We start from the raw sequence: 27,345 nt of genomic DNA on the forward strand, positions 1-27,345 counted from the left end.
TGGTTAAGATTAGGCCAGAGTCTTTTTAAGAGGCTATGAAGGGCCCTGGGTTAGGCTAAGAATATCAGGGTAAGCCAATCAGAGGCAGAGTAGGGCGGGTCATACGGTAGACATCGCTTCCGCTGTTATGATAGTACAGCTTTCGTACTTTGCAGTGTGTTATCCTTTCTCTCTCTCGAATAAGTTAATTAATTTGTCGTAAGTGAGTGTCGAGGACCAGTCGTTGTATTATTATGTATATATAACATTTTCATATTCAGGTGCGTGATTTTGTATTCTCACTTTTAACAAATATATTATTTTAGGTTTTGCATATATATTTTGTCAGCAACTGCCATTTTACATACCTTCATTCTGCTGTATTTTATATACATTTGCATACAATATTAAGTGTATATATTCGTATTCTGTAATATAATAGTAGGGCCGCATATTGGCAACAATCTGGCCATTGGTATCATGATGCAGAGGTGGTTGTGATTCCATATATCGCGATACTTTAAGCAAGGAGATATATTGGGATATGTTTTTCCATGTTTGTCATAAATAACTCACCACCATACGCATAAAATTGTTTAAAAAACAACAACAGTGATCAATTCAAAAAATGTGACTTGTATTGCAGTCCCTGTTACATTAAACATTACAGCACAACATTTAGTTTTTGCATCTAAACTAAAATTTTAAAAATCGATACAGTATCACTAATTGTTATGGTAATACTTCTTACACTCCTATTAGAAGTTTCCCTATGCTATGTAAATACATGCATAGTTGACCGCTAAAAAGGAGGCCAGGACACATTTAGTCTTAAGAATCAATTTTTCATTGTTCCACTATTTTTGTCATAAGCATAGGTATCCACGGGGCAGAAAATACTCTGAATGTGACAGCAAAGCAATTTTGCACATTTTTACCTTGACTTAATCTGTAAAAATGTTAATGTTGTATATCTCTCTTGCAGATGAAGGTGATCCAGCACTCTGCGAAGACTCTGCAAACAGCTTTAGTCTGCAGTCGTAAGGACTTAGCTAAACTTTACGGCAAGTACACAAAAGAAGAGAGGCGACTTCTGGAGGAAGGCTTCCACCCAGGGCAGCCGGGTTCCCTTTTCCAGTACATCACAGTGCACTCTGACTCAGACTGGATCTCCGCTCACCCTGAGAAGCCTCAAGACTTCAAGAAATTCTATGATGACCCTTCCCGCGAGACCCCCAATGCCAGCCGCAATACTATTTATATTCAAACCATAGGTGAGTGTGGTTGTGTCCAGAGGGGCTAGAGCCTCTGTATTGTAAAATGTGTGGGTGTCCTTGTGAAAATGCTGGCCATTCCTTTGACACAAAGATTTTTAGTAGGTGTTTCTTTTCGAAAAACAACAACAAAAAACAAAAGTACAGAACAACAATGTTGCTGCCAGCTATTATGACAATCACAATGTCCAAAGATATGAAATAAACACAGATAGACATGCCATCCAGTTTCTAATGGCCATTTAATATTTGCATAAAAGTTTTCAATGAGTATCAAAGCAGACAATTTTTAAAAAGAGAAGATTGGAAAATTGAAAGAATGTGAGCACCTTTTCATGTTCCTCTCTTGTCTTCAATATGAGGACATTTTGTATTGTTGATGCTCAATAAACAAAAAAAAGTGAGTATGAGTAGGGCAAACCACCAAACACGTTCCTTATTTCATTACATTTTTGTCCATCTCATGATGTATAACTCATTCCTAAATCTTAGTCAGAAATTCAGTCTTTCCATCTTATGAATCAGCCTGTAACCACTCATGAGTGATTGTTTTTTTTCTGCTGCTGTCAATATTTTCAGGAGGTATCTGTCAATTTTCTGTTATTCTTTCTGTCAGATTGTCCAATACAGTGACACAGATCTATAGCCCATGAATCTACCGTATGATTGTTCAAATATTGTTTTAATCATTCTCACATGATGGCCATTATTAAGGACACATAAGCATGTCAATAGGACTGTATGACTCTAATTACACACTGTGTTTCTTGTAGGTTCGTTTAGCGAGGCAGGGATCCGGACAGACCAGTATGTGGAGTGGCTCAGGGACTACTGCCAGGCATTTTTCTACGGCCTTTCCGTGAAGTTGCTGCCAGCAGTTACTGTGGCTGAAACAGGATGCTCTTTCAGGGTTAACACTAGCTCGCTCAACCTTCAAATCCTCACTAGTATGTTAGGGAGTCAATCACTCTTACTTAACCAACCTTTAAATTTGTTCCATATCTTTTGGGAGGTCAAATGCAATGGTTTCCAGCTGAATTGAGCATGATTTAGCTTTGTTGTTTTCTCGTGGCATGTAGGTGACCTGCTACAATTCCTGTTGGAAAAGAAACCAGATGATGCTTTTTGTATTGTTGGAATCACGATGATTGACCTCTACCCCGAGGACACCTGGAACTTTGTCTTTGGACAGGCTTCTCTCGGGATGGGTGAGATTTTGACCCCAAAACCTTCCTGAAGAAAACACAATTTTCTCTGTGATTATTAATGATAGCGGCTACCACACTTTATAAAATACACCTCTGGGGCATCCCATTGGGACTTTTGGTAGAGCGCCTACAACAGAGGCTAAGTCCTCGCAAGCAGGCGGCGCAGGTTTGAATCCGGTTTCCTGCATGTCTTCCCCTCTCATGTTGAACTAAGCCTACTAAGCTGTAAAATGGCCCCAAAAAATCTTTAAAAAATGCACCTCTGCATCACAATTTACAGTAGTTGATAAAATACCCAGATATGTTCAGGAAAATATCAAAGAAGAGAGAAACATTGCTTGATACATGTGATGATGTTATTGAGCTGCACCACTAGATGGAGCTAAAGTAAAATACATAAAATCCAGAAGAGGTTTTGTTATTTGTATCCTTACTGTTTTTCAACTGTGCTGGCAGGAATGGGTGTTTTCAGCTTTGCCCGGTATGATGACAACTTCTACAGCAGAACTTATGCTGGGAAGCTGAAGAACATGCTGCAGCCAAAGCAGGGAGACTATTCTGTGTTTGACGGATATTACACTCCCCCCATCAGCAGCACCCTGCTGCTTCGATCCTGCAAGGTTTTTAACAAAAACACCCACTCAATTTTGGCACTATGAACCTTGGAGTGGCCAAAGGTTCTTCATCCCTGTACCTTTATCAGTACTGCTGATAAAAACACTCAACACAGCCGTCTGTTTTTGTTTTGTCAGAAAAGCTAAATGTAAATATATTTCTTTCCAGACAATGACCCATGAGATCGGCCATATGTTTGGAATCAGGCATTGCCAGTGGTTGAGCTGCGTCATGCAGGGCTCCAACCACCTGGAGGAGTCTGATCGTAGGCCGCTGGATTTCTGTCCCATCTGCCTTCGCAAGCTACAGGTCGCCATTGGCTTCAAAATAGCTAAAAGATACGAGGTAAAAAGAAAATAATGGTAATAAAAAACAGATTGTGATCATAAACCCAAATCTTTTTGCTAAATTTTCTGTCTAGTGCTGCTCTGGTATTAAAATTAACAGCTTAGTTACATCCTAGTTAAGACAGCACCATCATGACACTGATTTACAATGACAGGTTACATTTTAACCATAATTATGTCAATTTCAGACCCAGTAGGAATGTCTTTGTTTTTCACATTAGGAATACCTATCAATATTGCACATCAGTTACACTGAAGTAATTTGTTGCAAATTGTCCTATGGTTTGCAAAGAAGCTTATGGTTTTTTTTAAATAAGATGTGAGTCACATTTAAAGCCACTCATTTCAGAATCAGAAATACTTAAATGCAGATGATGCCATATTGGAAGGAGCTGCTCTTGAATAGAACAAAGAAAGACTAGCGCATTTGAGCAAAATTAAAAGGAATAGTTTGTATTTATTAAGTGGAATTATGTATGATTGGGCTACACAGTGGTGTAGTGGTGAGCACTCTTGCCTCACAGCTGATTTGTTTCCGGCCTGCAGCTCTTCTGTGTGGAGTTTGCATGTTCTCCTCGTGTCAGTGTGGGTTCTCTCCGGGTCCTCCGACTTCCTCCCACAGTCCAAAAACATGCAGCTTAGGTTTAATTGGTGATTCTAAATTGCCTGTAGGAGTGAATGAGAGCGTGAATGGTTGTCTGTCTCTGTGTGTATCTGCCCTGTACAGAGTGTACCCCTCCTCTCACCCAATGTCAGCTGGGATCGGCTCCAGCCCCCCGGTCCAGAGTTCAGATAAGCGGTTAAGGAAAATGAATGAATGCATAAATTGATGAAAGAATGTATGATTGGTTAGTCTGTGTTATTGTGTGACATTGGTGACTCCCAACTAACCCTTTAAAACACCAGTAACAAAAACAAACTAACACAATGAGGCAGAAATAGAAATAGCATCTCCCCTGTTCTGTGAGTTAAATTCACTGTTTCTGTCTTTGGAGTCTGGTGGCTTCGAAGAGAGCTTAGACAACAGCTTATGTTCCCCCGGCGTAAACTTAAACAGGGCTGTTGAACTATACCTCCAAGACATTTCTCCCCTGTGTAATTTTAAATCTCATTACATATTAATGCACAGACACACTAACATGCATTTTAGTTATTTTTTGTGCTCCTTTAAAAAGTGTATGTGACCTCAGACAGCCTGTACATCTTCCGCCGCAGGCTGAAGACCTATCTCTTCCAACAATATCTCGGTTAAGTCATGGTCACCTAACATATACATTAAAATTTTTTTTTTTTTAAAAAAAGCTCTTATTCTTTTCTCTTCTTTTCTTCTTTAACATATAGCACTCCTTTAGTGATGACAGTTAGCTCTTAAAGTTATGTACTTACTTGATTCCTATGGTCTATATCTAGTACCATCAGGTTGAATGCACTTATTGTAAGTCGCTTTGGACAAAAGCATCTGCTAAATGACATGTAATGTAATATATGTGTAACTGTGGTCCACAGGCCTTACTGCACTGGATGGAGGAGGATCAGAGTGAATCATCCAGACCAGAGGAGACCTCTGCCTGTCAGTCTGCACTCCACTTTCACAAACCCACTGAAGCCTTTCAGACATCCAGACTGTGGCTCCACAGCTGCCTGGACATACTAGGTGAAAAAAGGTGAACTATGGTACTTAAATTGGGACATAAGTGCAATACCTGTTCATGGACGCCATGCAAACCATTCTGTGCTTTACATTTCTACTGTTTGGTCCTAATTTAGTCTATGACAGGGCACACTTGGGACTCTTTTGGGTATGTATTGAATTGTATTGATTTAAAAATGGCACTTTGAGTTGGGTTCAGGTAAAAATGTTTTATAAATCTAAATGAAAGATGCAATATGTACATTAAAAATGTTTATGTGAAAGTGTATCAAAGCATTATTTGCAGTAAGTTTTGTGAATAACAGAAGAGCAGTGGAATAAATTGAACATTTAAACATAATTGCGTGATTCAAACCACAGTTGATTTATTGTGATTGAACACACAAAATGCATAATTTCATTACAAAAATAGATTGTGTTTGACATCTCATATCACATTACAGTGCATTGTCAGCTTGGTGACAGTTTGATTAAAATAAACACATTTAATCACATCTCCTGAGCTTAATGTATTTACTATAACGTGTTACAGAATTTGTGCGTATATTGTTCTTACAGCTACATCTGTGTAACCGTTTTCAGGCAATAATTATGGTATTCACTGCAGCAGGTAATTAGTTAGCATCAAGTATTAGTGTTAAATCTCGATTAAGGAAGATCTTAAACTGCGTCATTCATGGTCAATTTTGAATAGATTCATACACTTCCAGCCATATCTCCCAGCATTTTCTGTTTAATGTTACATCTAAAGCTTTATTCCCTTAAAGCTGATTTGAAAGTAAACACTTTAATATTAAGAGCATTGACTTGTGAAAAACACTTCTTGGTACATAATATTGTGCGCTCAGAGGACAGTACTATGAGGTAAACCCTGGGTTTTAAGGGTTATGACAGTGGTTCACTTCTTTCCAGTTATGTTCAAGATAACAGATCAAGTGCAAAAGCAACACCTAGCAAGAAATCAGTTCTCCTGAAAAATCATAATTCATAGAAGATCCCAGGCTGTTAGCAAATGGCACATATACTCGAGCTTTGCAATGGGATGCGGTTTTGTCATGGCAGGTGACCCAAGGAAATCTAGTGTTGAGTGTGAAGTTGTTCTAGTGAAAGCTATGAGCAGAAATATCGGAGGCCAAACAATCGTCCGGTACCAAACAAGCACATTGGCACTAGTGGTTTAATTAAAGACTGGCCCTGTAGTCTTTAAACAGAATTTTACCCTCGTGCAAACCGTATAACCTCCTTGTTGTCTCTTGTGGCCTCCTCCTGGTCCTCTACTCCAGAGCTATCCTGAGGACTGTCAGTTCTTGTCTCACAAGTTTTGCACCGTGCTTTGTTTCTCTGAGTCCCCTTCCTTTTCGTGTACTTCTTCAGGGCCTTTTGAGTGTCTTCTCCAACAGAATAATCCTCTCTTAGCAGGTATCACCAAAGCCAGGAACACAGCACTAAGGGCCATGCCGGCTGCACAGGAGTAGAAGGCTGCTCCGTAGTTCTGAGTCAAATCCACCAGCACACCTGAGGACGGAGGAGAATTAAATAGTAGCATTAAAAGGGACAAGAAGTTAGAAGTACAACTTAGCCTTTGAAAGCAGTTGTATAATGTCTTCTCAAGTCTGCGCTATGTGTAGGATCTGTTGTGGATATTTTGGGATCTGCTGCACCAATTTTGACAACTTTTGTTTATCCATTTCTTGCATATGCCTCAACTTCATAGAGGGGAAATACTAAAAAGACGGAGAAGCCCTTCAAGGCCGTTTAAAACAGCTACTCCACATCACTGACAACATGATTACAACCCTGATTCTAAAAAAGTTGGGACACTGAAAAACGTAAATAAAAACAAATTGCATCATATTCAGATCAAGTGCATATTGCAAAAAAACTAAAAACGTTTTCCAGTTTGAGCATTAGATATCTTGTCTGTACTAGAGGTGGGAATCCCCAGAGAATCCACAATACGATTTTGTCCAGATACTTGAGTCATGATACATTATTGTGATTTTAAGCATTTTGCGATACGGTGAGTATTGCGATACAATAAATTGTGATTTAAGTGTTTAACTGCATTTTGTGTCCACAAAACTAAATTCAACCAAGAATTGTTTGGTTTTTATTTCTCCACAATGAGAGTCAAACCAGCAGACTGACCAACAAAGTATTAGGTCAAACTGAACTTAACTGATATCAAACATATGGATGACAACAACTGCAGCATTTTATCAAACTTTCCTCAACTTTAGGCTTCACTGCTCTGAATTTTTTTTGGATGAAACATTAAAAAGCCTAACTTTGCAGCGTTGCAAAATATCGCAATATTATGCTGTACTGATTTTTCCCCACACCTCTACTTTGTTCTGTGTTCATATGAATTTACTACAAAGGATTCGCAAATCATTGAATTCTGATTTTACATGTTTTCACAGCATCTCCTCTTTTTTGGAATCACGGTTGTCCAGATGTGAGTCAGTTCAGTATTTAATCCAAACCATTATCTCCTTTGCTAAACCTAAGCACGTATTTTCAGCGTTGAAACCGAATGAAATTGAACGGGAAACCTAACAAAACTGTGAGCAGCCATTTAATGGGCTGATAACGTGTTCAACGGGTGTTAACCCGATATACTTTGTCAATATCTTTCATATATAAGTTTTTAGAACAAAACTATCACAATGTCTTAAACAGTCTGTCACAATGTCTTTAAACTAGACTTTAAACTCTCTATTTCTAAATCATAAATCATCCTTGTGTGTAAACAAAAGCTGTGGTGCTAAAGTGAAACTATTGCCGTAGTTGAAGATAACTTACCTCCAAGTGGGGGTCCAGCCAGCCCAGCAAAGCTCTGTATGAACACATAGACACCAGCAGCTGAAGACATCCTTTCTATGCCCACCACGTCATCCTCTGCCAGCATGGGGATGTGCGTGCACGCTAAGGTTCCCATAAAGAACCCGTAGAAAGCGCAGCACACAGCCAGGCCGTAGAACTCTCTCACCAAAGTGAATCCAACTAGATCTGCGGTCATTGTAACGACACAAGCCAGAAGCACGAGCAGCTTCCTCCTCCTGAACGGCTCCCGCGTCAGGATCCACCCGATGGAGAATCGTCCGAAGATTTCCGCCACGGCCATGGTGGAGAGCATGTAGCTGGCGCGGTCCCGCTCCACGCCTCGAGTCACGCTCAACTCGATGATGTAGAGTTGAGGGGCGAAGAAGCCGAGTGTGGCGAACAGCCCAAACATAGAGTATAATATGAAGCGGCACTCTCTGAGGATGGAGAAGTCTAGAAGTTTTGAATTCTTTGCAGATGGCTTTCCTTCACCTTTTATCACTTGTTTCTCTGAATCTTGTGTCTTTTTCTCCTCTGTTTCTGATTCTCTCATGTCTGCCTCGCTCTTTTCCACAGATGCTCTTGCTTCTGTGTCCAGTAAAGTCTTCTCCTCTGTGCTGCTGTCGGCTGTGTCCTTTAGAGACAGGATGCCAGAGTCTCCAGTGCTCACAGAGCCTCTGGTTAGCTCACTGTCCAGACTGTGGGAGGTATTTTGTGCATGTGAGATATTGTTTATTATAGAGTCCTCTGGGTTTGCCCCCTCTACATTTTCTGGTGCGCTGAGGACTTCCAGTTCCTTTGGGGACAACCCGCCAGTCTCTGACTCGTGGGTCGATCTGGGTTTGATAACGATTGGCCGAAGCATAGCGCCACAGATGATGATGGTGCTTTGCAAAGCTCCTATCGTTGCCATGGTGTGCCGCCAGCCAATACGGTCCCTTAATGCAGAAAAGGCTGAGGAACAAAGGGAGGTATTGAGTAAGCATTCACCAATAAAACTGCAAATATTAAAGCAGCTGAAAGGAGTTAAATGGATATGAAACACTAAATTTAATACAGATGCCTCTAAAAGAACATGAATTGAGCCGCTCCTGTTGTCATCAGAGACAGGTTCAATTTAATCATCTCCTTGACTTCTGCTAAAGAATTGAGCTGATCTAAAAGAATATATGGGTTATTTCTACATAGTTATTCTAGTCTGTTATGATCTATTAGTAATATTACTTTGCACTGTCATTTTCTTTACTGGCTTTTTCCATTAACAAAATAGTGCCGTGTGAAGCTAGTTTCTGATATGCACGTGGATCATTGTATTGTGGTGGAATGGGTGACCTTTTTGTGTACAGATAATTTTGTGGAGTAAAACCTTTTTTGTGACCCTGCCAACTATCTATTCTATGATCGAAACAGGCCAAAACTCCGACAACGGTGCTCAGAAAGTAAGCTAATAGCTTTGCATCCACTACACTTCTGGCAAGTATTTCATACAACTTAATCCATCTGTCCAAAATCCCAAACTATCCCTTTAACATTTTCCCTGTCAAAGTTAGGCAGTGAGCAGTACGTTAACCAGTTAAAAGGAGGCAAGAGGAGAAGAATTTATTTATTTATGTCATTATTGACACAAGTCAACCGTAGTTGCTCTTTGAACAGATGCAGAGAACCGATCCTGAAGTGGCCCCCTTTTCTTCCTAGACAGGTTTGTAATGTCTATTTTATTTATGAAATAAATTGCAAGGTGGAGTACAGTTTGTGAGATTGCAAGATAAATCTCTAGGATGCTGTGGGACGCATCATCACTGATGTTCCTGGGGCCATCAGGGGGATGGGAAAGTATAGGTCACTGTGGATGTTACTGTAAAACTCAGCTCAGAAAGTAAAATTGTATGTTGGCCTTGATACCAAGCTTTATCCTTTTCTTGGCTTATTATTATGAAGACATAACATTACTAAGGCATGCTGATAACTTGAACTTGGAAATTGGACATTAAAGAAACGAATAACTAGCCTTGGTGCCGTCAGTGGACAAGATAAGCAATGTTCTAAATTTCTGTCATTTTCAAGCAGTTCAATGCAAATTACAAATAAAAATGTGTGTATTTATGTCTTAATAACTGTATGTGGCTCTTACCCCAAGCCCAATGGCTCCAACTGTACCCACAAATCATGTTGAGGAAGAAACATATCAGCACAAGTGTAGTTATTGATTTGTATTTAATATTTTTTGGACAACTACATTGGGAATACTTGTTAGTGGAATTGTTGGGTTTAGTCTTTTCTCTGTAATTTATGAAAATAAGAAAAACTTAGAATATGTCTTGATTTATCCTTTAAGATAATCTTTAAATCATCCAATGGATTATGTTCTTCACACATTTTATTTTGTAAATTTCTTGTCACTAGATTCTTTTTACATATAACATATAAAAAGCACATTCATCACACTTCATCGTGGCACTGACCTGGCGCTAGTGCAAACATGGCCAGCGACTCTCCAGTGGAAGCCACAGCTGTGACCAGCGACCGCCGCCGACTGAAGTACTGTGAGAGGATGGTCACAGTGGGCAGGAAGGTCAGACAGTAGCCCAGACCTGCACAGTTAAAAAGATGTACATTTGAATGTGTAATTCAGCAAGATAAAAACAAAATCAAAGAATAATAGCATTGTCGGAGGAAGAAAGCAATTCAATACCTGCAACTAATCCATAGGTGATGTACATTTGACCGACAGAGCTGGTGAAACTGGTTGCTATGGTACCAGTGGCAATAAGAAAACCTCCAATCATAACAACTGGTTGGAAGCCAAAGCGGTTCGTCATCACAGAGGAGAGAGGAGCTGAGAACACATGGACGACAAAATATTGTTTAGACTACAATGGTACAGTAAATATCCCAACTGTACCTACATAGGTCATCAGCTGTACTCACCATTGAAAGTCATGACAAACACACAGATGGAAACGATCCAGGAGACCCGACTGTTGGTCTCTCCGAACTGCGCCATCAGGTCCTGGAGGAAGATGCCAAAGATCTTGATGGTACCATAAGTGAAAACCTCCACCAAAAAGAATGCCACGGCAACCACCCATCCCCAGCCTCCATCAGGGGCTTCTGGGTACACATTGGGCCCCAAGAAACGCCTCCACCTGACTCGACACAGTGCCATGCCCTGGAAGGAGAAAGTACAGTTTTAGTGACAATGAACAATGCACAAGGAACTTATTTTTACACGAACATAGAGAGAGTTCAACAGCATGACCAACACGTTTAGGTAGAAGAATTGTAACACTGTCAGAACAAAAAACATAGACAGGTATTCACGCCTTTGTCCTGAGTATTCTGTTGCACATGTCAGCATCAAGTTTTGCTGGTCTTACCAAAAATGACTCACTCTACTCCTGATTGTGGTTTTGAGCTGCTCTTCTTGTAATTAGACAGGTTAGGTTTAATCAGCTCCTCGACTTCTTTTTTACAGAAATGAGCTGATATGAAGCCTGCAGTGGTAGTAAATATGATGCTGTTTGGTCTTGTTCCCCCTCTTATATCCCTTAATCCAGAGCAGCTTGCCTTCTAAACACAGTGGTTCTACACATCTATACCAGGCTGCTGTTTAAGGTACAAACACTGTCTATAACCAAAGCTGGTATGGGGTGAAAATACAGCAGTAGTTCAAGTTCAGCCCCTTTTTGCAAGGGACTGGGTCTAATCAATGATTAATACAAAGTACATAAAGTTAAGGTAAGGTAAGGTAAGGGTCAATGCATTTTAATGAGTCCATCTACATATTAAAATTACCTTTTGGCCCTGTTTTTGGGCAAACTGAGCATTAAAGGGGGATATGATGAGCCATAGGGCCGGGTGATATAATGATATATATAGTCAAAATGATCTTATTTATATATATATATATATATATATATATATATATATATATATATATATATATATATATATATATATAGTTTCTATGTCATTTATATAGTGATGTAAAAAAAACAGTGGCTGAAAGGTTACAGCCATTATTTACATAATTTAGATGCTTAATGCTCTGAGTAAAATTTGAGTGAACCCTACAGTTGTGCTTTGATAACACAGAGTATGCAGTATAACAACATATCAGGATATTAGACAACCTATATGGGGATAGAGTATTTGGGCCAGTGAGAGTAAAATGTTACACAATATTGCTGATAAACCTATTGGAAAACTGAAGTAATATTTTAGCTGAACTAGAAAATTATATGTGACATTAATATAAGGTTTCATGTGTTAAACTGACCTACCCACAATATACAGTATTCAGGAATGTGCTAATTTTCAACCAATAGAGGGCACAACATGAAAACTTGAGGAGATTTAAAACATTCTGAAAACTGAGTTCAGGTTTGTGTGCGTGTGTTTGTAGTTTTTCAAGTGTTTTTTTGCAGGTAGTTTGGAAGTCCAATATGAGTCATGTTTGAGGGTCCCTGTCCCTGAATGCTTGCATCAACATTCTAACTCTCTCTCATATAAGTAAACATGGGGGAATGTGCCAAATGTAAAGAGGTGTGGTCAGAAATGTTTGCCTGTTTTTCCTTTTGTTGTGTATCCAAAAAAAACATGTTTTTGCATCTCCTCTTATACAAATTATTTTGTATTATTTAAGCTAAATGGCAATGGAAAAACATTATAGCCTAACTCCTTTTCCTGGTTTTGTTTTTCAGTTAGTCATTTACTCATAAATCACTGTCTCTCTTAGTCGGTCCTGGTACAGGATCCAGCTCCCACGCATATTTTATAAAATGTATTTTCATGATCAATTTATTTGAAACAAGTAACATTTTTGTTTGAATGTGTTGCCTTGCCTTTTTAACGAAATTGTTGTAGTTTGTTTGTTTGATGTTGTTTTTTTACATTTCGTTACACTGTTAAAATAATCGCCTATGTCATTATTTTTTTTTTTGCCTTAATCATCTCCTCATGACACCAGCCACCTATGGTAAAAATCGCCTACATCCTCAGTTGATCAGATCATGTCATTTTACCCCTTTAAGATAATGGCCTATGTCAAGTGTGTGACTTAAGTGGATTTATTATGCCGAAGTCAAACAAATAAAATACTTTATTTTGAAGGTGTCTACATAAGAGTGACATGGGCGTGTCATTAACATGACATGGGATGTGTCATGAACATTAATGACACTTTGAAGTAACATTAATGCTAATGATACTTGTCATGTCATGTTTCTGACAGGCTTGTGTGAATCCTATGTAGATACCTTCAAAATAAAGTGTTACCATATCTTGCTTAAGTCACAAAGGCATGTTCAAAAATTGCCTAAGTAATTTATTTCTCTTAAGTTACATAATTTACACACAGTGTTATTACTATGCCAATAGCCATCCTTTGTTACATCCTTTTTTTTTAGTGAAATGATCGATAATTGTCATATGTTACACTTTTGGTGAAGTTGTTTGTGTTTCCTGCAAAACTTGAAAAAATGAGTTAGGCGATTATTTTAACAGGGTGACGATTTGTGCCTTTATCTGACCGACTAGACTTAAACCGGGGAGAGAGGAAGGACACACAACAAAGGCTCCCCGGCCGGAGCCGAACCCGCGTGGTAGAATGTGATGCACTCACTGTAACCACTCGGTTACCATGGCGCTTCAGCGTACTCGGGGTTTTTACCGGTCACTTTATTATCTTTTTTTTAATGAACATGGTGGGAGGAGGTGCCACCATAAGGTCCGCGCTCACAGACTAGAGCCTTTAAGTCGTACTCGGCTGACGCAACGCTCCCAGTTCGGCGGCGGCTCATGTGGTCAGTGGACAATGTGACTTTATTAGCTGCTAACACACACTTTGTAAGTACTTGTACGTCACCTGTTTGAGCCATATATTTAATTTAAGACGTGCTGGGTCTATGTCTTCACACAGACTATGTTTTTACCGAAGCGAACATCGTCGTTTCTAATTAAACAACTTGAATTAAAGTAGTCAAGTAACGATAGTCGGTCTCACCTGTGTGTCGCTACTTTCAGACGGAAGTACGGTATCCTACTATTCCGCCTGTTATCCCACTTGTGTCGCGCGCAGCATCAATTAAATGCTACACTTTCCTACACATTCTCACGTGCACATGTCCACAAACTCGCACACGTGGACGAACACATTCACACTCGCGTACAAACCATGCAGTGTGCGGTATGAATATGCTGTCTGATACAGGCTCGCATTCATGGGCACCCCCCTCCCTGACAGGCTGAGACAGATCTGGTTACAGCCAGTTCTCTCCCCATGTCCGTATTCCCCACCGCCTCCTGTAACTGTGGGGGTAGAGTTGTGTAGGAAAGGGTTTGAGTTCATTGTTGTGTGTGAGACTCCAATTATTCTCAAAGTGTGGTCTGGGGACCCCCAGGGTTCAGTGGCACTTTGTCAGAGGACCCATGAAAGGGTTAATTTACTATTAACTACATATCTCAATACATAAGAATATCATGGAAAAGTTAATTTGCAGTAGTTCAAGTCAAATATCCCCAACCAAGTATTGAGTGCACATAGATGGGTGTACTTTTCAGAGACCAACATTTCCATATTAAATATACTTTTTGAAATTGTTCTTTTGTGATATTCAATTTTTTTTGAGACACTGACTATTATGTCTTCATTAAATGTAAGCCATAATCATTATAATTAGAATAAATTAAATAAATTAAGACATTAGCTTCTTCCAGAGCTAACAAACTGAGTTTTGATTTGATTTTTGATTTTGATTTGATTTGATTTGATTTGATTGATGAAATGCTTCATTCTGTGTAATGGATCTATATAATGTGTTATTTCCACTTTTTGAATTGAATTGCTGACATTACAAGCTTTTCTATGATATTCTAATTTATTGAGATGCACCTGTTTATGTTTATGCTTCATAGTAATATTTAAAACTTTAATCTGTGTTAGTTCATAGATAGCATCCTAATCTAAAAATTGTCTCATTATTAGGGAGCTTTCACAACCCAAATCTGTTTTAATAGTCCGAATCCGAGTGAAATTGATATTTTTGGTTCATTTTGTATTTAGTCCCGTCACAGTGCTTAAACGTAAGCGGACCAAAAAAAAAATTGGGAGGGGCGTATACACTTGCAAGTGGTGTCAAACCGGTTGTTTTGATAGAGTACAATTGGAGCGTTCACAGGTGACCAAACAAACAGTAACAAGAATTTAACCACACCGGAGTTCAATTGAAACGGACTAAACTTTGGGTTGTGAAAGCACCCTTAAAAGCTCAAATACGTTGTATAAGACATGTCTAATATTTAGCACATGTCGCCTGTGTTATTCTTTCACCTTTCTAACAATAAAAGAGTTTTTAAATTTTTAAACTGTTCTCCCACAAAATGCGACCCATGTGTCATTTGTCAGCAGCGACCCATATTTGCATCAGTAGTTTGTCAGATTTTTATGTCACCGTTACTACTTTACTATCAATAGTTACATTAACTTCCTCGCTATCTCACTTCCAGCAGTTACATGCATTTATTTCACTTTATAAAATATATTTTTATAACCCAAACCCTAATCCTTTGCAACATAGTTTTGTTGACGAAACAGCAACTGTTTCACAGCACTAACCAGGTTTTTGAAAAAGGTGACTGTTTTGTTTACGTATGAGGACAGGTTTATCTAGTTTTAAGCATGTTGTATGTATCCAGGGACCCCTGGGGGTCCTTACGCTTTCAGCAGTGAGGAATCTGTCAGGTGGTTAGTTCCAGCTCAGCGCCCAGGGGTCTAGTGGTGAGTTCGTGCTGTGCCCACTGAGGGTCCTGGTGTTCTATTTCCTTCGGAGTCTTGGGCCACACACCAGACATGGCCCCGGGACTGCTCGAAAGAAAAAAATTGAGAGCCTCTGCTCTATTCTGCCATTATTCACTCTCAAAATCACCCAAAACCTCCCCATACCTAGATTATCCACCGCTGTCTGACTCTTCTTAACTGACATGAACTAATATGACTTATATTAGTACCTCTTAAAGTAACACTTGTAAAATATAGATTTTTTTTCCTCAAACATAAGTGCTGACCTAAGCACCTTAGACTTGAGGAAGTGGTTGAGAATCTGCTGTTAAATTTAAAGCACAGTTGCTTTTTTTGACTGCACTCAAGCTATCCACACTTGTTTCGGTCATGTCGTGTGATTTTTTTTTCTGTGTCCTGGAGTTATGACTTGTCTGCCGCATAACAGGAATATCTGGAATAGGTTGATATACTGGTATGATCAAAGGCATATTGGGTAGATGCATGAAGCAGATTTTATCATAGTCACTTTGTTTACATGCCCACAATAATATCGGTTAGATGGAGAAAATGAGTAAAGCAGGAACAATGACTAATCTCCTAATCAGATATTACAGTCACCTGGTTCACAGACACACAGAGACAAAATAACATATTTTGTCATCATTTTCCGTATTCATGTTGTAGAAGTAGAACCAGTTGGATAAGGGAAATAATGTAGTCGTTCAGCTAAAAATGGTGTTTCACTTGTCCAAACGCCCTTTTCACTTCCTAATTTTCATACATCATGCAACTTCTTCGTGTCATACTTTGCATACCAGCTGATGTTTTAATGAATTCACTGTAACCCTTTGCAGATTTTGACCCAAAATGGCGGAGACTTTCACCCTGTTTGTCCTGTGTGGCATGCTGATGTGTGGTCTGCTGCTCCACACGGCGTCCCAACATGGAGACAGTGTTAATAAACCCAGTAAGAAGCCCAATTTCATCATCATACTGGCAGATGATATAGGCTGGGGTGACCTGGATGCTAACCAGCCTGAAGAGAAGGCAAACAACACGCCTTACCTCAACCTGATGGCTGAGCAAGGACAAAGGTAGAAAAAGTACTAATTAATTTAATGCGCGCAAACCACTGTATATCAATGTGTTCTTTGCTTTTATCTTGATTTTCTGTCATATTGATAAAGTCTAGTGTAGATCTTGTCACCAAAACTCTTTGATATCATAGTCACTTCCAAGTGCCAAAAAAGTAAAGTGTAATTTATAAAATAATAATAATGGCCTTACTTTGTCCAGATTAACAGACTTCCATTCTCCTGCCTCTACCTGCTCCCCGTCCCGCGCTGCCATCCTGACGGGCCGCTACGGGCTGAGAAACGGGGTGACTCATAACTTTGCTGTGGACTCTGTGGCCGGTCTGCCTCTGTCTGAAGTCACCATGCCCCAGCTCCTACAGAAGGCAGGATATTACACCGCCATGATTGGAAAATGGCATCTTGGCCACAATGGACCATATGGTCCAACTAACAGAGGTAAGCAGGAGCTTGACATTTGACATACCCAAACCCCAACTAGACCCAACAGGTAGTGGCCAGGCAGGTAGAACGGTGTACTTTTTTACCCTTAGTCTTTTCAGCCTAAAGCACAATGCCACAGCTGAGCTAACTTGAGGTGTTCCCAGGCCACAAAAAATATAATTTATGTTTTGAGTCTTTCCCAGGGCCTCTTACCAGTTGGACTAGGCCCAAAAAATCTCTTACCCAGTAGGCCTTCTGATGAAATGCTGCAACCACCTCAACCAACCCCTTTCAATGCAAAGAAGCAACAACTCAATTTATTCTCATGAACAAGTTTGTATGATTTCTTTAAAAAAAACTTTTACTAATTTCACCTCACTATTGCTGTTTTAAACACCAAAACCAGTTCTTCAAGGTTAGTTGAAAAGAACTTTCAAAGGGTTATGATTCAAAAGCAATTTTGGGGCATGACTTCCAACAACAGGAGACGGTCACCAGTGAAAGTCTCGGGTTGGTTGTCTGAAGGGAGCTCGCTTCTCTAAGGGTAAGCCTGAAATCTTTAGCGGTCCGGTAAAAAGCTTACATACTTCCGATGTCGCAGAAAACACCCTACCTTGCCTAAATTGGTGAGATGTAAATCAGAACAGAGATTATAAGGTTATGATAAAGAGACACAATGCAACATACAGACATTCATTTAACATAAAAATATAATATAAAAATGCAAAAACATTATGTATGCCAAATAAAACAATGACATATGAGCTAACACAGACTGTTCCTGTTCAGTGTTATGGCTTCAGTCAGTCTTCTGAGGCCATTCCAGCCCCATCAAGTGTGTGAGCGAACCCCTTGGCTTCTCTGCAGGGAACAGACTACACAGGACTCAACTCAGTGCAGCTGTGTCTCTGAGACGACACACTTGCTCTTGACCTTTCACCTACAGCCCCCATTACCACTTTCCCATCAGCCACTGCATTACTCCACTAATTTCTTTCTTCACTTCACCTCAAACTCCCTCAGCCTTTAAATCATATGACATTTGCAAGCTTGTCCAACATGTGATACATATCAGAGCATTTTTTAGTCATTGGAGCATCCATGGGCTGACCAAGTTTTAATGCAATATGTTTCCAGGTTCATGTACAGCGATGTTAATGTACAGTTGGTACAGAGGAAAAAGCACATGCACACCAATGCGGGGACTAGGGTTTGATCCCTGGTTATTTGAGTGGGATCACATCTGGGCATAACCTTATGTGATGAGTGGTCACAGTGGGGCCATTGCAGGAGGGATTTCAGCTGGATGGCATGAAGCCCAAGTCTTTTATGGAGAGATCATTTTGAACCAGACCAATGTAATAAAAAATGAATGTGTTATGATGTGTGTGATATTTCTGAGATGAGTTTACTAGTAAGTGTGCCATACGATCATTTTGCTAAACTATTCTTGTCAAAGTCAAGAAGAAGCTTTCACACTCAATTTCTTCATTGGATTAACAAAACATTCCTTTATGATTGTTTAATGAATATTTCAGTAACACTTTATAATACAGACCCTTTACTTATAGCTAAGTTACACAACAAGTACTGTGTAAGAGCGAAGGACAAACTGCTTATACTGTAAGTATTTTGTAAGTACGGGGTACATATGGGGTATTTTAGAGAAAAGGGGCAAATTATTTCCACTGGAAATACTTGGTGAATATTTGGTACTTGTTGGCATATATTGAAGAAAGTGTTTAAAAATAATTTTTACAAACAGGTTTTTTAAGAAGAAAGGTGAAATTAGGGGCGTCCCGGTGGCTCACACTGGTAGAGCGCGTACCATTAAGGCTGAGTCCTTCCTGCAGCGGACCCGGGTTTGAATCCGGCCTGAGGTCCCTTTGCTGCATGTCCTCCCCTCTGTCTCCCCCTTTCTATCTGTCACTATCTAATAAAGCAAAAATGCCAAATAAATAATATTAAAAAAAGAAAGGTGAAATTATGTATACTGCAAGTATTCTGTAAGTACAGGGTACTTATGGGGTAATTTAGAGTAAAGGAGGATTTATTTATTCTGTCAGTATTTTGGAAATACTCTACCTATGGGGGTTTTGTGATAGGAAAGGAGGAATAACCAATACTGTAAGTATAAGTAAGGAGAACTTATACAGTAAGATAGTTACCCTGTAAGATGTGGGTCATATTATAAAGTGTGTACAATGTGTAAATGTGTGTTTGCATATGAGTGTTTTAGTATATGGCTCATGTTCAAACATAATGTGGCTTTGTCGGCTGGGCTGATGTCCTTATAACAACAAGTGATGGAAGCTGTATCTATAAATATCTGCACCATGTCTATTGTCTCTTGGGCAGGTTTTGACTACTACCTAGGTATTCCTTACAGTAATGATATGGGCTGTACTGACATACCTGGATATAACTTGCCACAGTGTCTTCCCTGTGACTCAACTGGACCTCAAGTGATCAGGTGTGGCTTCGTGATCGTACTTAAACAAAACTGTTTGTTCAAGAAGTTCAAATGCATATTTGTTTCTGCATGTACAAAGAACCACAGAAGCTCCAGGCGTTTCTTAAATAATGTGACTGAGTGCAATACAGTTGTTATCAGTGGACTTGTGAAACTCTTCTCATGACTTACCAAACAAGCTCTGCCGCCCAACCTATTCAGCAAGACCTAGAGCTCTATGTATAGTATGGTAAATAGTTCCTGATCAGGTCACACCCTGCCTAACTGCACCTCCCTAACTAATTCTAACCACTTTAGTCTCAGTGCCACAAAAACACTCCTACCTGCTATTTATAACATCATTTTGCTCTGTTGTTTACACGGTCTAGATTGAAGAGGAGTGTACATGGAGGCTGTTATTCCAAAGTGGGCCTTCCTCTGATTGAAAACAGCACTATTGTGGAGCAGCCGCTTGACCTGTGGACACTAACAGAGCAATACAAATCTGCTGCAACCAGGATTATACACGATGCAAGGTACAATACAGCTGCATTAAAGTGCAAGCATACATACAGAACAGGCCAAAAGTTTGGACACACACCTTCTCATTCAATGACTATTTACATTGTAGATTCTCACTGAAGGCATCAAAACTATGAATGAACACATATGGAATTATGTACTTAACAAAAAAGTGTGAAATAACTGAAAACATGTCTTGTATTTTAGATTCGTCAAAGTAACCACCCTTTGCTTACTAGAATACAAGACATGTTTTCAGTTATTTCACACTTTTTTGTTAAGTACATAATTCCACATGTGTTCATTAATAGTTTTGATGAATCTACAATGTAAATAGTCATGAAAATAAAGGAAACGCATTGAATGAGAAGGTGTGTCCAAACTTTTGGCCTGCACTGTATGTGTCTATATGTACATGTAATTCACAAGGTGGCAATAATTTAGAGTTAAAAAAAATAATATAGATAAATAGATGAATCAATCAATCAATCAGACTTTATTTGTATAGCACTTTTCATACAAGAGAGATGCAACACAGAGTGATTTACGCAAAAAAGGAGAGGGTGAAGCTGATAATCATAATAACAGAACTGTGTGACTGTTTGAGTCGCTTGTATTGCTGCTGCAGTGCAAACAGGCTGTGAATGAAGGGAGCTCAGCTTTTATTTAAGCGCTGAAAGCAACTTGTGTGTTTGAGCCAAACAGGCCGTCTTTCCACAGAGAGCAGACTTTACTTTTGTGCATTTTGAGGATGTAACTCAAATGTGATGTGGTTTACAAGATGCTGAGGAAGTGAAATGTGTTTGTCAATAAGGAAATAACACACTGTGGTAAGTTTCTCAAAAAGTCCACTGCACTGTTTTCCTGGTCATTTTAAAACTAAAACATCTTTAAAAGTTTAGGTAAGTATCCCCTAAGGTCAAGACTAAGAAGTAGTGTTTCATCCTCCATTACCTTGTACACTACAATTGTAAACATTAGGGCTGTTTAGCGAGTGAGTGAATCAATCAATCCATAGACATTTTATACTTTAAATGTCAACATCTCTTTATTCTCCTTACATGCAAAAACTTTTGAAATGCATTAATGGCCAAAATTATCAAAAATATGATGCAAAAATTGTGCACAATTCTACTTCTATCAAGGGATGTAATAGAACAAGATAAATCTGCCTTAATATTTTTGATGCATTATTTTTTTCATTAATTCATGTCAATAATTAATCAAAATTAAAACTTTATTTTGACAGCCTTAGTGAAGATTGTCTGGGCAGTTGCAGCCAAAGTTTGGAACATGGAACATGTTCTGTCCAGTTCGTGCACCTAGTTTCGAACTGTGTGCATTTCTACAAAAAATAAGTTGGGATGGAACCTGAAGCATTGGTTCCCAGGTGGACCAAAAGAAATGGGGACGTTTCATTTGACATGAACTGTGAGCCATGACAACATATTAAATGTCATATTCTACAGGTTGGAAAGAGAGGATGTAGTCTTTCACGTCCTGGTCTATCTGTCTGTGGCCACATGCTATAGGACACGGTCATGTGAATCAGTGCAGCAGTAATGACAGTCATGTGCTGTCAAGGCCCAGACAGGTACAGGCTGTTCATTTAGTGAAGTCATTTTAAGCAACTAATACTGTGTTGCAGACATGTCAGAAAGCTGGAGAGTCCACATTCCTATGAAGAAAAATGAAATGGCAACATGGGCTTTAAGTAGGAAACATGCTTCAGAGTGCTCATCCATTCACTATAAATGACACACAGAATCGTTTTGAACGAACTGAAGTACATTTACTCAAGTACTGTACGTAAGTACAATTTTGTGATACTTTTACTTTACTTCAGTATTTCCATTTTATGTAACTTTATATTTCTACTCCACTACATTTTAGAAGCAAATATTGTACTTTTTCCTTTTATCTGCCAGCTTTAGTTACTTTTCACGTCGAGATTTAACATTAAAATAACCTTTATGAATTAAAAGTGATTAGACTTTTTATTTTTTTAATTAAACCTCATAACCATAAACAGTAGTTAAAATGAGCCCTGTCTTTACGACATTAAAATGATGCTTTCATAAATGCATCAATGCAAATACTGAAGTAAGGAATCTGAATACTTTTTCCACCTCTGGTTATAACTAGTAAATCTTGTCATGGTTAGTTTTATTAGCTGCACAAAAATAACAATAACAAAAAACATTTTTTTTAAATCAAAGCTCCATAAAGTGCACATTTAAATAAAAAAACTTATCTTAAATAAAAATAGCCTAAGAAATAAAATATCTTTTTCTGAAATAAATATATGGGAACGCTTTATATTAAGGTCCTTGTAATAACCATTAATTAACAAGAAATAAGGCCCTTGTAAGTCCTTACAAGATGCTTATTAACATTATTGTGTGTTTATAAGCTTATATAAGTGTTAATAATGGCATTACAAACACCCATGACCCACCCATTATGTCTTTGCCATGCCTTTATTAATCTTATTTTGTTTGCTTATTGATATTAAAATATACTTTATTGCTCATCTATTATAAGTTAACTATAAGTTAACTATGCTTTTTGCAACTACCGGATCTAAAGCAAGAACAATGCCATATTACTTGTTAATTAATGGTTATTAAGGACCTTATTATAAAGCGTTACCAAATATGGTAATATGAGAAAAGAACAACAGACATTACAAAAGAACGAAATATGACAAACCCTAGTAATGGCAGCATTTATATATAAAGCAGCTTGCCTCAAACAAGGATCACAGTGCAAATTTGAACTCTGTCGATATATATGCGATATGGTCTAATTCCATATCACATTTAAAATATATCAATATATTTTTCATATCGATATATCGCCCAGCCCTAATTTGTCAGTACAAGTTGTCTAACACAGTACTGTGTTACTTGTCTCTGCAGGGAGCGAGGACAGCCCTATCTGCTCTACATAGCGTTGGCTCACATGCATGTTCCCCTGGCCCCTAAGCTCCGCCCAGATGCCTCTGCCACCACCCGTCACCGACTTGATGGCGAAGTTTACGCTGCCAGCCTGCAAGAGATGGACAGCCTGGTGGGGGCGGTAAAGAGCGCCTCTGATGACACAGACAAAGACAACACTCTCATCTGGTTCACTGGTTCGTCTGCTGTGTCTGCTCCTACACACACTCAGTCTAATAGTCATTGTGAAAAACCCCTGATCAGCCTGTTGTGTTTAGGTGATAACGGTCCTTGGGAACAGAAGTGCCAGTACGCAGGAAGTGCAGGACCTTTCATGGGAAAGTGGCAGACCAGCAGAGGTAGAAACCTGCAGAGTAATATGAAACCCCTTCCATGGATGCTGTATGAAGGGGATTGATAGTGTACATTTTATTTCCTCTCCTCACATTCTAAATCATCTTTTGCCTGTGTTAGGTGGGGGCTCAGCTAAACGGACCACCTGGGAGGGAGGTCACAGGGTGCCCACTGTGGCTTATTGGCCCGGGAGGATCCCTGCAAACACCACCAGCTCCGCCCTGCTCAGGTACTCCTATTTAGAGTAAACTACTTGAAATTAGCACATTAGATGGAATAGTGAAAAAATGACTTGAAAATTAATTTTCCTAACCACTTTCCTTGACCTTGATGGAAAAAATTATGAGAGAAAAAAAAATCCTAGAAAATCCTGTTGTCCACCCATATTACATATCAACACAAATCCAAGTTCAGTGTAAAAATGTAATTATTACATTTATGCAAGAAAGAATTTATCATTGAACACATGCAGAACAGTCCTCTCCTCTTTATGCCCTCTCCAGTGGTATGGACATCTTCCCAACCCTTCTGTCCCTGGCAGGGTTAACTCCGCCCTCAGACCGAAGATATGACGGCATTGATGCCACAAATGTCCTCCTGCACGGTGAACAGACAGGTCATGAGGTACTAAGTGCAACTAACTAATATAAATTTGGTATAAATTAATATTTTCCCGGTATATAGGGTCTCGTTTCAGACATTATTTCTTCTCTTTTTCCTTGTAGTTTCTCTTCCATCCGAACAGTGGTGCTGCGGGGAAGTTTGGTGATCTGCAAACAGTTCGAACAGGGAAACACAAAGCTTTCTACATAACAGGTACGGGCATTGCAGTATAAAAGAGGTAGACTTAGCCGTGATGTCACCTGGTGGTTTGTGATCTCCAGCTTTTAAACCTCAAGTTTGGCATTTTTGCTGTTGCCATCTAAGCTTTTTGGAGCCAGAAGGGACAATATTTGGACTTGAGGGTGGAGCCAGGGAGGCGACACAGGTTACCAATCCAGAGGGGCGAAGTACTGTTCACATAGCAAATGCTTATTTTAATGGTTAGCAGGTGTATCCGTAAATTCACGTTAACTGGGATATTACATGGGAATCAGCCAACTCCTTAGATCGTCTTTTAGTACAACCAAACACTAAACAAGACGATTTTAGGTCTATGTTTATACTGCCCTACAAAGCAAAAAGGCAGTAACTGCATTTTTTGGTCAAAAATTAGTTATTATCATTTTCATGACATTCAAGGCATCCTTTGTTATGTGACAAAACATCTTATCTTAAATGTGTGTTTGGAGAAAAATTGTAGTCGTTTGTACAGTAACTGCAAAAAGCCCTAGTGAAGTACAGCTTAGCGATGTGAGACTTTAAGCAGCCGTTTTAGCACCAGAACAGCTTCCGGGTGGAAAATATTGACCTAAAATGGTCAAATTAGTTTGGGTTTGGTATATCCATGTTCAGGAAAACAAATGGTTCCAATTATTTCAAATACAGTGTATCTAACAGACCCAGAGCCCAAGTAGTGGCAAAATAGTTTTTGGAGAATCTACTCCCTTTTTCCTTGGTATGGTGCCACGTTTTTTGGTAAGTAATACAAAGCAAGAATACAGTAACTGCAAAATAGGGGTAAAATATAAAATTAAATATGAGGATTGATCTGTACAAATACTAGGCTGATATAAAGTAACAAAACAGCCACATGTCCAACAATCTACCTACAACTACTTAGGCTGGATTACAGGATAACTTTAAAGTCATTTTTCTCAGTTCTGCACACTGCGTAGTTACTGCCTTTTTGCTTTGTAGGGCAGTATAGGTTTATGTAACAGTTAACTTTCATGAACTGAAAACACAGTCATAGACTTCTATACCATCAGACTTCTCTTTGCAACCCATGGATTTACCCCCTGCTGGCCATTAGAAAGACTGCAGGTTTAGGACACTTCTGCATTGCCTTCACTTATCAGGCCCAGAGGTCTGCCCTTGGGTACGAGTCATATAGAGGTTAGATGTGTCCAGAGTGAAAAAACCTGTCAAACTGCATTACAGTCAGTGTAACTTATGTCTGCAGTGCTGCTTGTTATGACCTGCCTCAATGGCGGATTATATGTACATTATGTTAACATAGTCTAGTTTAGTGGCCTGTTTACTCAGAAAGCTACTTTTTAGCATCTTAATTCTTATAGTGCATCATGTTACATTTAGGGATTGTAATTTTGTTTTCATAAACTTACATGTAACCTAAGGATCAGTCATTTAGTACACTGCTGGCAAAAATGAAATTAACATATACTGTAACATTACATGTTTGTTGTAGAGTTGTTGTCAGAGTTGTATTTAACTGTGTCATATCAAAGAAAATGTGTGTATTATAAAAAATACACAACTCCTTGTTTCTTTGCAGGTGCAGCCGAGGCGTGTGGTGGTGCAACAGGAGGGCAGCAGCTCCATGACCCGCCGTTGATATTTGATCTGGAGCGTGACGAGGCTGAGGAAACACCCCTGGAGTTCAAGACACCTGAGTACCAGGCGCTATCAGAGAAGATCACCCGCAGGAGGGAGGAGTTATTATGGGACATCGCCACCGACAAGACAGTCTCCACAGCAGACTACAGAGTGGACCAATCAGCAGCGCCCTGCTGTGACCCTAGGCAGGCTGTTTGCCGCTGCCATGCGCTGGGCTGAGGGGGTGGGAAACCACACACACACACAACACTCACACAATAGGCTGAGAGAGAAGCAAACAGTTGTGGAGACAAATATCTCCTTTAGATGTGCTTGGCTGTTTGTTTGTAGAGCGTGTTTTTGAGGTTCAACGTCCAGATGCAGCAGGAGATGTGCAAACAAACAGAGAACAAACAGATGCAGGAGGTTGAACTTTGGCCAGCTGATATTGTGAGGTTAATAATTTGGGAGAAAAATAAGATTAATCAGCAGTAAACTACGATTTATGAATCAATCCGTTACAGTGTCAGTTGTTAATTAATGTTTGTTGATGTCCAAAACTATTTTTATTGGATATTTGATAAGATTTATTTATTAGTAAGATAAATTATGCATGAAAAAATCTAAACTAGACCATGCAGAGGGTGAATCAGTTCTCAGTTTAATGAGTCTCTGGTGTAAATGTCCAGTATTGAACAGCTTCAATGTAGCGTAAGGGTGTCCTAACAGCGCCACCTTTTGGCAAATCAAATGGTATTACCATGTTACTTATTACAACAGTACTATATATAAATGTTATATACATTATACACACAGTAAAAATTCTTAATATGCATTGATGTGTAATACTTAAAACATTTTTGCAAAAGAATATTTAATACATCAAAGTAAAAATGACTATGCATGTTAACATACTGTATTCAGCATCATGTAGTAAATAAAAAGGTCTTCAGGATATCGATGAAATTCAAGGACCTGTAACTCTTGTTTACAGCTTCAACATCAAGCTTTTCACAGTTAGCTGTTGACTCCTCCACATACTGTTTATTATCAGGTTACATTTGTGACTCCGCTCAACTATCACTACCAGAATTAGTATGACAGCTGCATCTGCAAGTCATATAATACCTACTGCATGTATCATGATTTAAATAGTGAATCGCTCTTGCGGCATCTTTTCCTTCGTAAGTGAACTACTGCTCCTCTTTGTTGAGGCGTGTTACATTAAATGCCCATTGATAAGCTCCCAGATTCCTGAGGCCACATTAGCAAAAATGCCCTCATGATATGTTACTATGAGAGTTCAGAGAGGCAAATGAGGAAAAAAACTCTGGTCTTATCTTAATTGTTTTCTCTCCTGTGTTTATGACTTGAGAAGAGGGGAACAAAAGGGTTTCCCAGGATAATCTTTCTCAGTTCCTTGATATTTTTTTCATTTGTGC

General features: G+C 39.1%; 3 protein-coding genes across 5 annotated transcripts; 2 read left to right on the plus strand and 1 right to left on the minus strand.

Annotated features, from left to right (window-relative positions):
* Positions 1 to 131: 131 nt before the first annotated feature.
* LOC131959044 (archaemetzincin-2) lies at positions 132 to 5,568 on the plus strand. Of its 2 annotated transcripts, XM_059324137.1 has the most exons (7): positions 132 to 260; positions 965 to 1,253; positions 2,027 to 2,200; positions 2,333 to 2,461; positions 2,918 to 3,081; positions 3,245 to 3,421; positions 4,930 to 5,568. In XM_059324137.1, the coding sequence occupies exons 2-7, from the start codon at positions 965 to 967 to the stop codon at positions 5,089 to 5,091; spliced, it is 1,095 nt and encodes a 364-aa protein (XP_059180120.1). In that variant the 5' UTR covers positions 132 to 260; the 3' UTR covers positions 5,092 to 5,568. The 2 variants fall into 2 exon arrangements, with proteins under 2 accessions (XP_059180120.1, XP_059180121.1); XM_059324138.1 differs by lacking the exon at positions 2,027 to 2,200.
* Positions 5,539 to 11,679, minus strand: LOC131959040 (monocarboxylate transporter 7-like). Its single transcript, XM_059324132.1, is given in 7 exon segments — positions 5,539 to 6,388; positions 6,390 to 6,589; positions 7,880 to 8,854; positions 10,363 to 10,491; positions 10,593 to 10,736; positions 10,829 to 11,069; positions 11,278 to 11,679. Coding segments are annotated over 6 exon segments (1,785 nt in total). The 5' UTR covers positions 11,067 to 11,069; positions 11,278 to 11,679; the 3' UTR covers positions 5,539 to 6,289.
* A 1,775-nt stretch (positions 11,680 to 13,454) lies between these two features.
* On the plus strand, positions 13,455 to 27,314 carry arsg (arylsulfatase G). 2 transcript variants are annotated; one of them, XM_059324134.1, is made up of 11 exons: positions 13,455 to 13,704; positions 16,535 to 16,774; positions 16,977 to 17,212; positions 19,556 to 19,670; positions 20,039 to 20,185; positions 23,093 to 23,307; positions 23,389 to 23,469; positions 23,585 to 23,693; positions 23,968 to 24,088; positions 24,190 to 24,280; positions 25,863 to 27,314. In XM_059324134.1, the coding sequence occupies exons 2-11, from the start codon at positions 16,548 to 16,550 to the stop codon at positions 26,141 to 26,143; spliced, it is 1,623 nt and encodes a 540-aa protein (XP_059180117.1). In that variant the 5' UTR covers positions 13,455 to 13,704; positions 16,535 to 16,547; the 3' UTR covers positions 26,144 to 27,314. The 2 variants fall into 2 exon arrangements, with proteins under 2 accessions (XP_059180117.1, XP_059180116.1); XM_059324133.1 differs by having other exon boundaries at positions 13,456 to 13,747.
* The last annotated feature ends 31 nt before the right edge of the window (positions 27,315 to 27,345 follow it).

This window comes from Centropristis striata, chromosome 21, assembly GCF_030273125.1.
Source record: "Centropristis striata isolate RG_2023a ecotype Rhode Island chromosome 21, C.striata_1.0, whole genome shotgun sequence".
Lineage (NCBI taxonomy): Eukaryota > Metazoa > Chordata > Actinopteri > Perciformes > Serranidae > Centropristis > Centropristis striata.

Excerpts from the sequence above, each read along its gene's own strand:
- LOC131959044 (XM_059324137.1), top strand. The coding sequence starts at position 965 with ATGAAGGTGATCCAGCACTCTGCGAAGACTCTGCAAACAGCTTTAGTC. Across the intron at positions 2,462-2,917 it reads ACAGGCTTCTCTCGGGATGG|GAATGGGTGTTTTCAGCTTT; the intron begins GTGAGATTTTGA and ends CTGTGCTGGCAG. Across the intron at positions 3,082-3,244 it reads TGCTGCTTCGATCCTGCAAG|ACAATGACCCATGAGATCGG; the intron begins GTTTTTAACAAA and ends ATTTCTTTCCAG.
- arsg (XM_059324134.1), top strand. The coding sequence starts at position 16,548 with ATGGCGGAGACTTTCACCCTGTTTGTCCTGTGTGGCATGCTGATGTGT. Across the intron at positions 20,186-23,092 it reads AGGATTATACACGATGCAAG|GGAGCGAGGACAGCCCTATC; the intron begins GTACAATACAGC and ends TTGTCTCTGCAG. Across the intron at positions 24,089-24,189 it reads GTGAACAGACAGGTCATGAG|TTTCTCTTCCATCCGAACAG; the intron begins GTACTAAGTGCA and ends TTTTCCTTGTAG.